Source organism: Misgurnus anguillicaudatus, chromosome 23, assembly GCF_027580225.2.
Source record: "Misgurnus anguillicaudatus chromosome 23, ASM2758022v2, whole genome shotgun sequence".
In the NCBI taxonomy this organism is placed as follows: Eukaryota; Metazoa; Chordata; class Actinopteri; order Cypriniformes; family Cobitidae; genus Misgurnus; species Misgurnus anguillicaudatus.
The window spans coordinates 14,337,349-14,354,498 of NC_073359.2; the positions used below are offsets into that span (position 1 = coordinate 14,337,349).

At 35.7% G+C, this 17,150-nt stretch overlaps 2 protein-coding genes across 4 annotated transcripts in view; both read right to left on the bottom strand.

Annotated features, from left to right (window-relative positions):
- Nucleotides 1-748: 748 nt before the first annotated feature.
- gmppb (GDP-mannose pyrophosphorylase B) lies at nt 749-8,177 on the bottom strand. The gene is made up of 10 exons (XM_055218221.2): nt 7,997-8,177; nt 7,423-7,560; nt 7,156-7,236; nt 7,000-7,048; nt 6,774-6,916; nt 6,283-6,441; nt 5,393-5,471; nt 5,012-5,139; nt 1,931-2,113; nt 749-1,798 (listed from the first exon to the last, which is right to left on the bottom strand). The coding sequence occupies exons 2-10, from the start codon at nt 7,549-7,551 to the stop codon at nt 1,667-1,669; spliced, it is 1,083 nt and encodes a 360-aa protein (XP_055074196.1). The 5' UTR covers nt 7,552-7,560; nt 7,997-8,177; the 3' UTR covers nt 749-1,666.
- A 567-nt stretch (nt 8,178-8,744) lies between these two features.
- The window catches only part of ip6k1 (inositol hexakisphosphate kinase 1), a 105,984-nt gene continuing 97,578 nt past the window's right edge, over nt 8,745-17,150 (bottom strand). For all 3 annotated transcript variants that reach the window (XM_055216668.2, XM_055216669.2, XM_055216670.2), the window contains 3 exons: nt 15,256-15,437; nt 14,282-14,457; nt 8,745-11,364 (listed from right to left, as the gene is read on the bottom strand). In XM_055216668.2, coding sequence (XP_055072643.1) covers nt 10,849-11,364; nt 14,282-14,457; nt 15,256-15,437 — 874 coding nt within the window. In that variant the 3' untranslated portion in view covers nt 8,745-10,848. The remainder of the gene's footprint in view (nt 11,365-14,281; nt 14,458-15,255; nt 15,438-17,150) is intronic.

Below are 17,150 nucleotides of genomic sequence, written 5' to 3' on the forward strand. Positions count from 1 at the left end.
TAACCTAATGGCTCTTTAAAGATCACTTGTGGCTATTTACTTGCATTACCCAAAACAAATAAAGTATAGACAGGCAGTCAGGATTTAACTTCAGAGTTTATCCATGGCTACTAAGGTAGACAACTCAACTCTCCTAGACATTAAGAATATGCAGTCTCATGCATGTTGAATGTGGCTCCCTAATTCCCACAAATGATGTAAAATATTCTAGAAATCAATTATTTGAGAATGTGTGAGTTAGAGAGGTCAGGTTACAATACATTTTTATAAGGTCTCAGTATGAAGAAACTGACATATAGTGAGCGACAAGACAAAATTAGAAAGTGACAAAGAGCGTAACCAGGTAAATACTACATTATTACATTATAAAAGTGTACTGCTGCTTAACAAGAGTAAGAATAATAAATTTTTAGATGTCATTTACTTCAACAGTATAGCTGACTATCTGTAAAAGAGCTACCCTGTTGAAGTCATGAAATAACAATACAATATAATAATGGGGCTAGGGTCAGTGAGCTACCTCCCTGAAATGAGTTTTTGCAGAGTGTATGTCTGCTAAGACTACATTTACACAACAACAATGTAGTAAAAAAATAAAAGTTTTCCCTTTGCATGGTTGAAAAATTACACTTACACACGAAATAAACATTAAATAAAAAATGAGACATGTACAAATACTTTAAAAGATGGTCATGTAAATATACATGAATCATGCAGCATGACTGAAATACCACAGCACTATAGATGATAAAGAATGGTATAGTGATTATTTTATTTAGGTTTTAAAGAATTCTGAATTTAAAAATTTGAATTGTGGTCAAGTATAAAAACAGCTCATAAGAAAGAGACACGCTTAATGTGTTAAAGTGACATGTTTGCTCAAGGTCAACTCAGTCACAACTTGCCAGGCTACTCTCAGGTTACAAGCCCGACTTTTGTCCCACTAGGCTATGACTGCCCCAATTACATTTATATTAATTTGATAGAAAATAATGTATCAAAAAAATCTTCATTTGTGTACACAGCATGAATGCATTACTTTGATGCATTACTTCATCACTGTCTGTTTTTCTGTTGGTTCATCTGCACAGGAAGTACTAATGACATTTCTAGAAATGGCATTGTTTGTGCATATTTAGACAAATTGATTTGTATCATACATGTTTAGTAACTCTTATGTGTGTGTATAAATATCAGCCGTTTAGTGCATCATGTATCTGAAACATTGTATATTTCATTCATTCTACAGGCACACCATTTAAGAGAATTGCAAAAGCTTTACAAGGATTCTTTTCTAAAGAATAGAAACACTTACTGGTAAGCCTAGTGCTGTCTCATAAGCAACAAAATGTACATAAAGCAGGCTAAACCAGAAGACTACTTGAGAAAATAACATTTGTTATGTTATCGTATTGTCAGTAATAGAGGACACTTAAAAATGGCACTTGACGGGCTAGAACTGTGTAATGCAACACTTGACTTGACTTGAGAACATCTACTTTTAGATGTAATCTACCTGCAGCAACAGTTTTAAATACCACCATCTCTAAATGCATTCTTGAAAACTTCACATATCTCATTCCCATCTCAGCCATTGCTCTTTTGTGATCCAGAGTTTTTTTGCCAAACACACTCTGGAACTTTGGGAGAGCTGTGTAAGGCAGGTTCACATGATGATTCGTGGTTCAGGAACAGAGTCTGTAATGGACTTGTGAGGCAGAACATTGGCACCGTTGATGTACAGTTCATCATTCACAATGACATCCTCCCCCAAAACTGTCACATTCTCCATCCGGACCTGAACAACAACCAGAGAATTACTATTAAACCTCATACAGCCACAACAACTACAAACATGTATAAAGTGCAACGGATAGGTTGCAGAAGTAAGAGTTATAGAAAAAGACATTTCATAATTAATAAAACATACCCACTGCCCCACGGATGAGCTCCATCCAATGATGCATGACTCCAGCCAGGAGTGTGAGCGTATGTGTGCCCCCTTCAGAACAGTACAACGCTTTATTCTTACACCGTCCTCCAGAACCACACCGGCTCCAATTGTCACATTTGGCCCGATGGTACAGTTCTTCCCAATCACTGCTGTTGGGTCCTATTGGGGAAAATGTGCATTATAAAATCACTTGCATTAATAGATGCTGACTGGTCAATACAGCAACTAAACATGCAGTGACACAGGAACAGAAGTTTTCGACCCTGAGCTGAATGTACTGCATTTTGTGTAATGCCGTATGTGCAAATCAAATGTAAAATTATCCACAACAACATGCAAGCATGAACTCAAAGCTTTAAAACACTGCAGGGAAGAATATATGAGAACTTCTTCAATACTAATAAAAAAACATCTAAAAGTGAGACCTCAAGAACCTCAAGAAGCAAGAATTTTGAATTTTCATATAATGCCAACTGTACATATCCTATAGTTGCATGTGTGTTATTCCATAGTTTTGTTAAGTTTCAAAAAAACAATTATTTTAAAACATGAAAACAAATGTAAAAATTAGTAAATGACCCTAAACCTTTGACCAGTATTTGATATAATATGCATATCATACATATTGGCATGCATTTACAAAAGTTAAAGAAATGTTATATATTTACTGAATACTGAACTGCCATGTCTAAAGATACATTTATGTGTACAGTTGAACAGTTCAGTTTGAAGTTGTCTAATACAACGATGTTAGGTAATTTTCCAACACAAAACCCTTTACGAAAATTATCCGTGGTCTCGTTCTAAAGTTGATTTACATACAAAAGTTTTTCGTAAGGGACTGGCAGTGGCACAGATGTAGGGCCCTATAATTTCCGCGATCAGGGAATCGCGGACGGAATCGCGGAATTGGCTAATTCCGGAATCTAGTATTAACGCGGAATTTTACATATTTTGAATAAAATTATGTTTTTGTGTGGGAGACGAACGTATGTCTGGGGGAAATGCAGACCGGGGGAAGTAAATCTGGGCGACACGCCCCCTCCCGTCGTTTCAGACCTCCTCCAAAACACTGAAACCATGGCAAAGCGGCTCTCCACGACTCTGCTTTCGTCAGCGAAAAAATTAAGAAATTCGACGCTAAGCACTTAGTTCCGAGCAGGTCTCACATGACTTTTATGTGACCGGAGAACTGTTATTTTGGAAGTTTAGTCAACACTCTGTTCACGGTGAGCGCAAAGATACATGCACTCTCTCATCCATGTCTGTCTCACTGTACCTCTCACGGTCACGCGCTCACGCATCTGTCCGAAGTGCGAACACAAATCCTCATGTATTTGTTCAGTTTTATGCATTTCAAGCGAGCTGAGGCAAACTAACTATCCCTCGCATTTAAAATATAATCATCTGCATCATGGCGCCGCTCTCTTTCGCTCGCACGTGCAAAGAGCTACGTGATCACGCTGTCCTAAGTCAGATCACTATCCTGTGTATGTTTGTAAAGTTATATGCATTTCAAGCGATTGTGTATAAAATATGGATCGCGTTCCGCTGGATTGATGTGTTTAAGGCACTTCTGAAGGCACCACTGCGTTGACACCTTGTTGTAGCCTCCTGCAACAACACTAAAAAACAATGCATTGAATTGAGTTGTGTGTGCGCGCGCGCGCGTGCGTGTGTATGTGCGTGTGTAAATGCATCTTTTATAGTCATTAAAGGGATAGTTCGGCCAAAAACGATATTAAACCCATGATTTACTCACCCCCAAGCTGTCCGAGTTACATATGTCCATCGTTTTTCAGACAAACACATTTTCGGATATTTTAGAAAATATTTTAGATATTTCTGTTCATTAAATGTTATGTTACGGGGTCCAGCAATAGTCCACGACCTTCAAGTCCAAAAAAGTGCGTCCATCCTTCACAAATTAAATCCCCACGGCTCCAGGATGATAAACAAAGGTCTTCTGTGGGTAATCCGTGCGGTGTTTTTGTAGAAATATCCATATTTAAAATGTTATTAACTTTATAAACTAGCTTCCGGTAGCGCCGCCATTTTGGAGTGATGCGCATTCAGGATGAGAGCTTACGCAGCGTACAGAGTTTCTCTGCTGCTGCTCGGTGCCCCCGCCCTCCGAATTTGTCATACGTCACTAAGAAAAGTGCGTACACTACGCTAATCCTCTCTCCTGAGTCTAAGATGGCGGCGCTACCGGAAGCTAGTTTATAAAGTTAATAACATTTTAAATATGGATATTTCTACAAAAACACCGCACGGATTACCCACAGAAGACCTTTGTTTATCATCCTGGAGCCGTTTGGATTTAATTTGTGAAGGATGGACGCACTTTTTTGGACTTGAAGGTCGTGGACTATTGCTGGACCCCGTAACATAACATTTAATGAACAGAAATATCTAAAATATTTTCTAAAATATCCGAAAATGTGTTTGTCTGAAAAACGATGGACATATGCAACTCGGACAGCTTGGGGGTGAGTAAATCATGGGTTTAATATCGTTTTTGGCCGAACTATCCCTTTAAGTAATCCTGTTATCCAGTTTTTCCCCCAAATCATTTACATTTTAATCATTAACATTAAAGGCACACTCTTTTTATGACTAAAATAAAAGTAAAGGGTAAAAAATATAATTGCCAAAAATTAAAACGGATAAAACTTAATTTGCAAAAATTAAAACGGAGAAAACGGAATTTGGGAAAAAATAAAACGGAATTTGGGAAAAAATAAAACGGATTTTATAGGGCCCTACAGATGGTTAGAGGTCTGGATAATGACATTACAGAGTTTTCTGGTATTTTGGTACTGATGTTCGAATGGTATGGATGGATTGCTTGTTTGAACAGCATATTTAATTTACAGAAAAAGTAATTTTGGTAATTTTCTGTAGTGTGAAAGGGCCTAGTGTGTACCAAGCTAGTACGCAAGTATTTGTATTATTATGTTTCTTTAATTTGTGCTGCTACTGTACGTTGTGGACATACCTGGACATTGTCTATTAAATAAAAACGAAAAAGACTAAGTTGAATTAGTATCATACCACAAGAACATTTCCAAGGAAACCTGGTCCGTTGTGGAGCCTTTCAGGGGCCTGTTGACGAACAGACTGCAGGTACATGCACATTCCTGTCAGGAAGTCCTTGGGCTGACCAATGTCCATCCAGAACCCTGAAACATCACATACTGACTTCAGTGAGCAACAAAATAACTATAACAGTCAATCTAGTGTATTTTACCAATCGAGTAAATTTTCTAAAATCATTTTGACACGTAAGGCCAAAGTATAGTCCACCTTTTACACGTACAGACTATACTCCATGCTTTGGGCAAGCTGGAAACAATTGTGAAACAGTGATAAAATTAAGATAAAATGTTAGAGTGTGCTTCTGTGAGAGGGGTACATCTGTTCTGTGTTCTTCACCTTGCAGCTCCATGGCATAAAGGTGTTCCTCCTCTGCCATGACAGGAAAGATTTCCTTTTCAATGGAAGTCGGCCGCAGCTGAAAGAAAAATGGTAGAAAATTATTCACTTAAGATGATTAATTGAATAAAAAGTTAAAACAACAAATACATTTTTTTTTAGGGTTAACTGACATAAAAATAATGTCACAACACAAATACATTCCTGACCCATCAAATTCAGGGCTTAATATACAGACAATTTTAATAGACATAAACAACATTGGTCCAGAAGCACTTCCTTTTTATTTAACTCATGCTTTGTCCAAAAATCGCTTACTTCCATACTATATAGTATACAAAAATCAGTATATGAGGCAAGTAGTATGTCTGAATTCATAATATTCGAAAAACAAAAGAACCAGGATGACCTACTACTTCCGGCAAGATATTAAAGTATGCATTTCATGGACACTTTACTATCACATGATAAATTAACTATCACATGGGAGAGTTTCAATGAAGAAGAAAAACAAGAGGCGTAGTCATATTCAAAAATGTCAAAAAACGGTGACGCGGCTCTATTCAAATGTAAATACATAAAGAAAATTTGCACTAGTTTAACATTATCCAGGTTAACAGCTCACTTGTTGTTATTATGATGCGTCACATGATGTATCAACATGGCAGATGTGGTATGTCCGAATTTAATCACACTACCCATATTGATACTTCATAAAACATACTGTTTTAATGGTTGATGTAATTATCTAATTCAGTTCATACTGTGACAGTATGCGATTTCGGACACAGGGTAAGTATTAAAGAAGTTTATTTTGATGAATTTATTTTGATTCAGTTCTTAACAGGAAGTGCTTCTGTAAACTGGGCTAAAAGAGCATTTCAAGATACCTGAATTCTTCTCAGCATGGCAGGGCTGAAGATGTACATCCCAGCATTGATTTTGTTGGAAACAAACACTTGTGGTTTTTCTACAAAGCGGTGTATTCTGCCAGTGTCCCCTTCATAAACAACCACACCATACTTGGACGGCTCTTCCACTTTAGTGACCTGAAACACCAAGTAGATATTCACAAAACAAATGAGTCCAAATTTATATATTTTTAAGTATTACAGTACATCTGGGATGGCTTGAAAATGAGAATATTGTTTTTTGGGTGAACCATTTCTTTAATACTTTTAACTCATTACTTGATGTTCTTTCAGGGATAAATATATATGAATATAAAAAATATAATAAAGTTGTACAAAATGTTGAACTTTATATAGAGTTTTACATACAATTGCTGTATAAGAGCATGAAATTAGCTTTAGTATTAATATTTGGTACAAGAGGACTTTTATTGCTTATGACAAATTTTCTGAAGAAACAAGCTCCTTACAACAATTGTGCCCTCCCTGCCATGCTGCTGATGGAACTTCAACATGTCTCCAAAGGGAAAATCACAGATGACATCACTATTAAGGACAAAGAAAGGTTCCTCGCTGTCTGTCAACAGGTCACGGGCTAAAGCCAAAGGACCAGCTAGAAGAAAACACAAGTGAAAGTTACAGCTTTACACTGGCTAAAAGTTGTACTGTCAAAGTAACATGATAATGTTCACGTACCAGTGCCTAAAGGTTCATTTTCATGTGAAAGAGAGATTTTTATTCCAAGCTGTTCAAATAAAAAACACTGTTAGATTTTTTTTAAACTGATCACATATGACTGTCCATGTAAAAGGATATTTGCATTCTTCAAAATTAAAGTTAGTGAACACCCACTCTTTCTTCCTGAGCTCTCATCTCTCGTTCCAACAGCTCTGACATGTAACTCACCGCCAAAATGACATGACTGACTCCAGCCTTGACATTATATAAATAAAGACAGAATTATTGATTAAGGAAAACTTAAAATACCTATATTAATGTTACAGTTAAAGGAGAAAAACAAACAGGATTTAAAAAAAAAAACAAATTAACACCACTCAATATGCAATGTTTTCCTTATGTCTCTTTTGTTGCCTCTCTTTTTTTCCTCATCTACTGTACCTTGACTAAAGCTTCCACCTGATGTAGCAGAATGGGTTTGTTGCAGAACTCCACCAGTGGTTTGGGGACAGTGAGGGTGAGCGGCCGTAACCTTGTGCCATAGCCACCAACAAGAATCAGAGCTTTCATAATGTGTCACTATAACAAGAAGTAGTCAAATAGAAATTAGGTCATAAGACACAATTAAAGACATCTGATATGATCTGAGTCCTTTCATCCAACACTGGTGACAGAGGAATAGTAACTGACATCCTTTGTTTCATTACAACATGCCCATAAAAAGCACACCTGAAAAACCTGTAATTCATCCCTTTGATGTGCACAATGAGTTTTGAAACTAATCTGACAAGATATTATTATTTTACTCTACCACTCAAAACTGAACACACCTACTTCCAAACATTAGCAAAACTTTGTCTAGAATACAGCTATAAACACACAAAGTCACACAGTCACGTGCACACACTAAATAAGGTGTTTTCCACTATACATCTAAACATTAGACATTATAAATCCATAACACTCTAGAGGACATGAAAAGTGTAAAATGAGTTAATCGTAAACTTAAGCTTACCCAATAAATGATTCGCCTGCTGCACTGATTTTATAAAATAATTCCAGTTTAGGAAGGCAACTGCGTATTACATATAAATACAATTTACTTTTTTATACAAATGTCTCTCTCTAACAGATGTGTATGTGCTATAATGCTCTGTAATGAATTAGCTTCCGTACAGTGACGGTAAATGGGCGGGGCCACAACACTATGACGCCACAGGTCAATAGACTATACCACTATTTCGAGGGAATCAATGGATATTTTTAACAAATTATGGTAGTTTATGTGTTCCCAAACACGTGTTAACTATGATAATAATTAGTTTTGTATAGCATACTATACTACGCAAATAGCTTAACGTCAGTAATAAATAAACTTAATACGCATCCATGTATGTCTCCTACATAAACACACCCACCTCTCATTACTTAAGCATACAAATCGCCACGAACCAATCATTTGAGAACAACGTGGCGCAGAAGCCTTTTCAAAATAAAAGCTATATGAGCGTCTCATCAATATTTATTTCATTTGCCAGATTTCTTTATACAAACAATTCTCTAGATAGTGCGAATAATGATTTATTATTTAAACTGTTTTGAATCTATTTTAATAATTTCTATTTTTTATTGATAAAGTAAATGTAATAATTCATTTTTAATTAATTGAATTTCTAAAAACCCTGCAGTGTGTATGCTATAGCCTACCATATTTTTCAGTAAAATATATTTTAAAAAATCTGAAAACAAGAAAGCCAAAATGATTAAAGAAAAAATAACAGATTGCTTTTATTTAAATAACGAACATATAGTTCACATTTAAAGTTTTCATATTTCTTAAAAAAATATCCATCCATGCAACACAATGAAGAAGATAATTTCAGGATGAAGGCTAATAATATACATTTTTGCTTTCTCTACTGGTTCTGTCAAATCTATAATAGACAAAGAACACAGATGGCTTCATCCATATCCTGGTAAAATACCATGAGTTCTTACTTTCAAACAAAAGGTGCAGTTAAACAAACAGCTACACTTTCATACGTAATGCCGGTATGTTAGGAATTATGTGTTCATAAAGTTATTAAACCTATTGTGAGAAACAGGTCACACGTGCCATTTGTACATCACCTTCAACATGTCTCTTCAGTATTTACTGAAATTATGTCCTGTGATAATTTTGATAAGCAATTAATCACATAATAGACTATATACGATATGTAAATGCTATGATTATGGTAAACATCTGGGCAAAACAAAACAATGTAAAAGCAAGAAGCAAAAGCTTCTTTGTAACCCTGGCTATCGACACATTTACAGTAAATACAGACACATCAAGATACAGATGCCATAATTTGTCCTGTTGATTTCTTACTTATACAATATATTTGATGAATGCACAAGTCAATGAATACAAAACAAGACAAATTAATGCAGTTATTATATTCTGACAATTGCAGCCAGATTTTTTTAAAGGATGATGCCACAGTGCAATAAATGTTCCACCTACACACAGTACATCCTAAATTTTGGTGCCATTTGCTTATTAACGTTATAAACGTAACTAACATATAAACCAAAAACATACAAAAATTAACTAACGCTCTATAAATGGGTTTATAGTAATATATACAGATGATAATTTTTGCTCTGTAATTGTAACTATGTTTAAGAAAAAATAAAGCGGAGTACACAAGGGTAATCTTAATTATTACAAATAAACTAACCCACCATATTTCTAAAACTGCTGAATCATGTGAAAGACTATAAAAGAGGCATGAAAAAATATTATTAGCATAAGAACAGTAAATGTAACAGATGATCTAAACGAACAGAGTAAGATGGCAACAAAACAAAAACAGAATATTTTACCTGTTATAAATGGTATTTTCACACAGCTTAGCTGTAAAAAATATCAGCTGCTGCCATAAGGCAGCAATTCTCTTTTTGTCATCAGAGACCTGGGGTTTAAAAACTCCTTTAAATGCCCCCAACGTCTGAAAGTAAAGCTTTAAGCAAATGTTAAATTATTCCCTTTAAAATACCTGAAATACTGCACTGAGGTCAATGTTTAAACAGCCTCCAAACTCACAATCACCCCAAAAATTTTGAATTTCATGAAGTGTATTGGACAGGTTTGGGTCATATTTCAAAAAAGCAAAATTATACCATACTATAATTATGTGTGTAAACATTAAGCCTATTTTTAAAAGCATCAAGATACTTTGCAATGTGACTTCTTTAAATAAAAAATAAGTACATTTTCAGTTTAAAAACATTATGCACGTTACAGTTATGCTAAAAAGATGGATTATTTAAATGGTAAATTACAATTTTATGCATATATAATTTGTATGAATTACTCTAATTTTATAACATATTTTGTTTCTGGAATGATTTTCAGCACTTAATTTAATTGTAATGCAAAAATTGCAATGATCCTAAAAATAGACTTAATTTTCTTTAAGCAAAAATTAAAGAATCTCTGTACACACACACACTATGTGTGTGTGTGTGTGTACATATACACTCACCCTAAAGCCCTGAGCATTTCCCTGTTTGTAATGTTACATGACTGCAGAACTTCATTTGGCCACATGGTGGCAATGAATACATGTAAATAACAGCAATCCTACGTCCTGCATATGCGTGTGTGCGCGAGTATGTGTGTGTTGGAGACATTTCTGTTTAATAGCTTGGGAGCGAGTCAAGAACTTCTGTAAAGGTCACCACCTTTTTTATTTGTATGAAACCCTTGTGTTTCAAATGCTGAAAAACGCTATTGATTTTTTTACAAATGTCTGTGTTACCCTTAACAGTCTGGATGGCTTCCTGTACAATGAGTGGCACACAAACAAATGATTTCAGCTACTGGTTCTCCTCTCGAATTTCCCGCAGAATGTTGATGAGGCTTTCCAGTCCAAACACATAGCCTCTGTCAGGTCCGTCATGGACGGTTTGGTCATCACGGAAACCCTTAAAAGTACTGTGGGCGAAGTCTATCATTCGCACATCTACACTCCGCACCTGAGGACGGGTATAAGATTCTGAAGCAGGAGGGCCCTCCAAAGACTGTCGTGGTACAGCCTGACTTTCCTTGTCCAAGGGAGGTTCTGTAGATTTTAGCCACATGTCGACAGACTCAGGTTCTTTACCCTCATATATAATGAGCAAAGAGCTGGAGTAAAAGCGATATGAAGCTTGGCGCTCCAGGACAGTCTTCAGGCTGCATAGTTTACTCAGCATGGGCTCAAAAAGGTCTTTTCGCAGCTGTGAACCGTTGTGCATGAACTGAAAGAGAGCATGTCGAAATCCTTCAATAGAAAGGCTGCGGCCATAGTATTTGTTTCTGCATAAGTAATGACCTGTGTCCATTTGGTACACCTGCAGAATAAAAGCAAGAGATAAGGGGTGGTGAATGATGGTGAAAAGCAGATGAAAACAGGAGATGTTTTTATTGCTCATCTGGCACTGATGTAAACAACAAGACAACCTTTTCACAGCTGTGTAAAGCTAGTCAACAGGGCTTGTGATAACTGACAAATAAATGTGATCCTGGGGGCATATTACAGAAACTTTCTATCTTGGGTCTTAACTTAAGATATGATGTGTTAAATTAGGATTTCTCTGAAATTAACATTACAGAAGCAAATCTTAAATTGATTTAAGGTTCTCATCTCACCAAATATTATCTCTAATTAGGAAATCATAAATCGCTAATCATGTTCGGCTATCAACTCTTAGGTCTGTTACTAAGAAACCAACAATGGGTGACCTGCTGCTATACAGTAAACAAGATAAATTTCCTTATTATTTCAATGGGGCAGAAAAATAAATGTTATTAAAGTCATTGTAATCAAAGCATACGGTTTTTTATTATTGTTTTAGCATCGATGCGCTGCACATTATCTGTGAGTTACCATTACAATTATTAAGCATTTTGCAAAAGCGATTTACAAAAATTAGAAAAATATTCTTTCTAAGTGCTAGGATACTGTACATTTCAACATTTGATAGAGACATGAGAAGAAATAGAAGCTAAGTCGAGTGTGTACTGTATTCATTATGGCCCTATCATTGTTCACAGATAAGATAGCTTAACTGTCTTTTAATAATGAGAAATGACAGAGATTGTAGATTGCTCCACTAGTGAGAAACATTGTGATTATGTGAATAAGGGGAGTGATGTGGTGAAGGTAAAAATATTCAAATAGTAATCCAAATGCAAACATTGCTGTTAATCATCCTGATTTCAGCTGGCTTTCATTTAAAGGTCCCGTTCTTTCTGTGTTTTTGAAACTTTGATTGTGTTTGCAGTGCGCAATACAACACGTTCATGTTTCACATGTAAAAAAAAACGTGGTATTTTTCACACAATTTATGGTATCTTTCAAAAGCAGGGGACTCTTTTCGGCTGCTGCGTAATATCGTTGCGCATCCTGCAGCCATGTTACGGCAGCAAAGTCCTTGATTATTACGTCAGAATGAGAGTATAGTTCCTAGCCATATGTGCCTAGAAAATAGCTACTTTTAATTTTCTGTCTTAGTACACAATGTAACTAAAGAAGAGTCAAGCTAAAAGTGGTACCGCCAGACCCGGAGATCGGATGAATGGATTTCAAAAAACCAAACGTTTAACTCTTGGGAAGCTGGAAAATGAGCATATTTTCGAAAAAGTGTAATGTAATTAACTTTATTACTTCTGTTTGTTTACAGACATGATAACTTAATGGTAACGATGAAGTTCTATGTTTGTGCTACAACAGTTTGACCTGTGCTACAAAACTTTCAACCTCTGTAGCACAATTGCTATATGTAAAAGGGAATATTAGAATAGAACAGCCCTGTTCTGAATGTAATATCATATATTTACCCTGTAAACAAGTGTCAATATTCAGTATTTATTATCATTTATACAGTATGTTTTGATGTGATACATGTCATGATTTTGATTTTCATGTAATTGATGTCTATTTACCATCAATGTCTTTGCCAAATTTTATTGTACATTTATTATTATATAGCAGTTATTTAACATCCATATCTTATGTGGGAAGTCCTGTTTATATTTGCATAATAATGCATATATTTATTTTCATGTAAATTTTTTACTTAAAGGAAACATTTCACAAAACTTTAAGACGTCAAATAAATCTTTGGTGTCCCCAGAGTATGTATGTGAATTATTAGCTCAAAATACCACACAGATAATTTATTATAACATGTTAAAATTGTCACTTTAGGTGTACGCAAAAACGTGCCGTTTTGGGTGTGTCCTTTTAATTGCAAATGACCTGATCTCTGCACTAAATGGCAGTGCTGTGGTTGAATAGTGCAGATTAAGGGGCGGTATTATCCCCTTCTGACATCACAAGGGGAGCAAAATTTCAATTACCAAATTTTTCTCAAACTTGCAGAGAATGGTTTACCAAAACTAAGTTACTGGGTTGATCTTCTTCACATGTTCTAGGTTGATAGAAGCACTGGGGACACAATTATAGCACTTATACATGGAAAAAGTCAGATTTCCATGAAATGTCCCCTTTAAAATGTTTAACTTTATACAATTATTTACTATTTTATGATACCTCATGTAATGAAAACGTAAAAAAGACTAATCAAAGATACATTAAAGATTCTTTATAGCACCACTGAGGTTCTATATGGTACTTTTTTAAGGCAAGGTTCTATATAGAGCCATCTAAAAAAAGGGTTCTATAGACCGTTTCATCGGGCGCACGTGCAGTAACGCGATAAGCGCCTGGTCAGAACTTTACTTCCGGTTTCTGTTTGTTTAATGGTCTGACTAGTTGCTGAAACTGAACTCTTAAACAAATACCTCGTCGAAAATAACAAATGTTTGGGTTCCTATGAAATCTACGTGTTGTTTATTTTGCTTGTTATATAAATAAACTACTTTGAAAGGACTTTGTTGTTATTTATTCTTCGCAAAGTTTACCGGAAGTTACGTGTTGACCACGAAAGGTGCGTGTTTATGTTGTTACTGCTGAAACCATCTATATAGCACCAAAAAGGGTTCTGCTTTTGTTACAAGCTGAAGAACACTTATTTGGTACTATTAAGAACCATTTTCCTTAAGAGTGTACTGTATCAGATTTCTTTATGGAAACATATGCACATATGGTAAAATCTGGTCTAGAACAAATTCAAATCAGCACCAAACAGCAAAAACAGCAAAGACGCTAAACTCTTTTACAAAGGCTAGAGACACAAAAATATTCCCTTGTCAACTAAACAAATGAGTTTGCAGCAAACTTTCTTAAGTGAAAGACGTCCCCACCTGCATGCCGCACACACGCACTCCTAGTGTGGCAGACGTGCTCTGTTCGCATTTCTTCATTTGACGTGCAGCTTTCTCCTCCGATGCGTCATCACCATGTTGCCGAGTACCCATTTTCAGGTCCAGGATACAGGGGTAGCTGAAGTGATGAACCACATTTTCAAGCAGCAGAAATTCTTGTGAAGGTTTTCATCAAGGATCATTACACATTCACTTTAAATGCTTAGAACAGAAAGTATTCATATAAAGTTACTTCTCCTGTACTACTACGGCAGTTATTAGGGACCAATCACAAAGGCACTTAGGCCCTATGTATCTGTTAGTTTTCCTATTATTATGCCATTTATTTAACTTCTGAGTTCACAATGGTGAGGTGATGGTACAAAGTTGTGAAGTTTGGCACTCATTGAACCTTAATAGTAACACTACACATTTGCCAATAAATGGTCTAGTCATATACGCTTGACGACAAAATTTTGTCAAAAAAAAAAGTTTTTTGAACTCCTGCATGTTTTCCACAATCTTCTCCAAATATTAGAGATGTTTGCAAACCTGGTGACAAACTACAAGAAACATTTTACCTATGCGCTCTCCACCAAGTACTAAGTTATTTTTTGCTTGGGGTTCGATTATTTATTTGACTTACTAAATTGTACTAAATTTTTTTCAATTTCCATAGCAACATCCATAGGTCCATATTCCATAGATCCAATCTTCACCAATGCCAAATAAACCTTTTAAGTCCATCAAAAGGTGATCAGATTTTAGTATTTCTTCACTGGTTTTAAATGTAATGGTACTCTGGTTCTAATTACTGATACCTTTGATTCTATGATGCTGTCAGTAGTACTGATTCAGTACCTTATGTTATCTGATCCCTGATAGGACTTGAAAACATTACGGAAGACAGTACTATACATCTTTTGTGAATAAACTACACATTTTTGGTGATATTTAATATGGGGGTAGGATACTGTAAAGTTTCCTGTCTTTGGACTCAGAGCGCATGCGGCTGAGCTGTTGTTTGTGGCAGCGCAGACTCCAGGGGTTGTGGCTTATCTTTTCTGAGCTTAGGCCGCTATTTCCATCAATCAATTGGAAAGGAACATCTGAATGGATCTGCAGCTCCAGACGAGGACTCTTCAACTCCTGCAAACTGCAAAGACACAACAATTACAGTATGGTGTAAGATTAAAAATATAGGAATTTAATACTTGGTCACAACTTGTCACAACCCCCTGTGCTGATAGTGATCAAAGACTATTGTCACAGCTGTTTATTCAATACAGTGGGGGTTAAAGGTGGTCTTCTGATTGGTCAGTTTGAATGTATTATGTTGGGTTTAGTCAAGTACAGTGGGGGTTAAAGGCGATCTTCTGATTGGTCTATTTGAATGTATCAAGTTAGGCTTAGTCACATGGTCAAGAGATGGAGGATAAAGGTCAAGGTTTTTATGAGCTCTGGGCTTTTGCCTTTGGCTTTTGCATTTTGCATTGGCCTTTTCCCTTTCCTTTCTTCTTCACTGGGGTTCAGGCCATTAGGCCTAGGTTCCAGTTCTCTTTCTTCTAAACTTTCTTTCTTTCTCTGTTCTCTTATCAGGTAATATCTCACATACATTGGAAACAGTCAATTGTTTGTATTATTTACCATTTCATATATTTATAGTGTAACCATTTCAACTGTAACTTTAATTCAATACTGTAGTTAAACCTTTTCATTTACAAATCTGTTGTTTAGTTTTGATTTAGTGTTAATACTTAAACGCTCCATATTGCAATACAATATATTCGTACTCTAGCTACGCTCCCAGACATATTGTGTCCAAAACCCGGGAATGATTGCAGTTTTATTCTCCTTCCGAAACCTCAGATCCCTTACAACGGGAATAATTAGTTTTTTTTAAGTTGGTTACTTAAGAATACATGACCCTGACTGTGAAAACCAGACCGAAATCTCAATCAAATTCTGAGATAACTTAAATCAAACTTTGATTTCAGTCAACATCTAATTTCCAATACAGAAACTTTAGCTGGGATTTTACAGGTCACATATTTTTATAATTGCTTATCATTATCATTATCATTCTTCTTATGATTAAATATTCCATAGATCACATAGTTTAAAAAAACTACTACCAGGCAAAATGTAAGCAATTTACAATATACTTATGTGAGCTCATACATTTACACACCCTTTGCAGAATCTGTAAAATTTAAGAATTAAAAAATAAATAAAGCGGATCATACAAATTGCAGTTTGTTTTGCCATTAAGTACTGCCATTAACAAGCAATTTCAAATAAATAAATAAATATATATGTGTGTGATAAAGTAATAAAGTCCCCTACACATAACAACTGATTTTAAAAAGATAACCCAGTTCAAAGATTTAACAGATTTTTCCAGAGCTCCTGTGCTATCTGGGTGTTCAGAGGCACTATTTCAAACACATTTAACAGTGCCATGCTAGCTGCAAAGTCAAGTGGATCACGTCTTTGGACTTCAACCTCACAACTTACGCATAATAACAATTGAGAAACCGGCCTCAGGTTTGCGCTCTCTGAAGGTTCAGAGCTCTGGTGCAGAGCTACCTTCGAGGACAGCAAGCCAAGTTCATTTACCATTAATCATTAAGACCTGAATGTGCAGGTGAACTAGTGAAGTGTACTTTAGTGCACTTTTTTCACCTGGGGTAGCATTTGTTAACTCTAAACACCCCACCCTGGACCTCACTAATTTTCAAACCCTCGTTACGACCATGGACACGAAGTCAGGTTTTTTAGGTTAATTTTTCAACAAAGTTTGTATCAATCAAAAAGCAGTAAAAGAGTAAAACAAACAAAATCATGACAGACTAACCAAAGCTGACAA

What these genes read in the sequence shown, in the direction of transcription:
- gmppb (XM_055218221.2), bottom strand. Translation starts at nt 7,551, where the DNA reads ATGAAAGCTCTGATTCTTGTTGGTGGCTATGGCACAAGGTTACGGCCG. An exon ending in CCATGCTGAGAAGAATTCAG is followed by an intron (nt 5,472 to 6,282) that starts GTATCTTGAAAT and finishes TTTTTCTTTCAG; the next exon opens with CTGCGGCCGACTTCCATTGA. An exon ending in TTATGCCATGGAGCTGCAAG is followed by an intron (nt 5,140 to 5,392) that starts GTGAAGAACACA and finishes GTGATGTTTCAG; the next exon opens with GGTTCTGGATGGACATTGGT.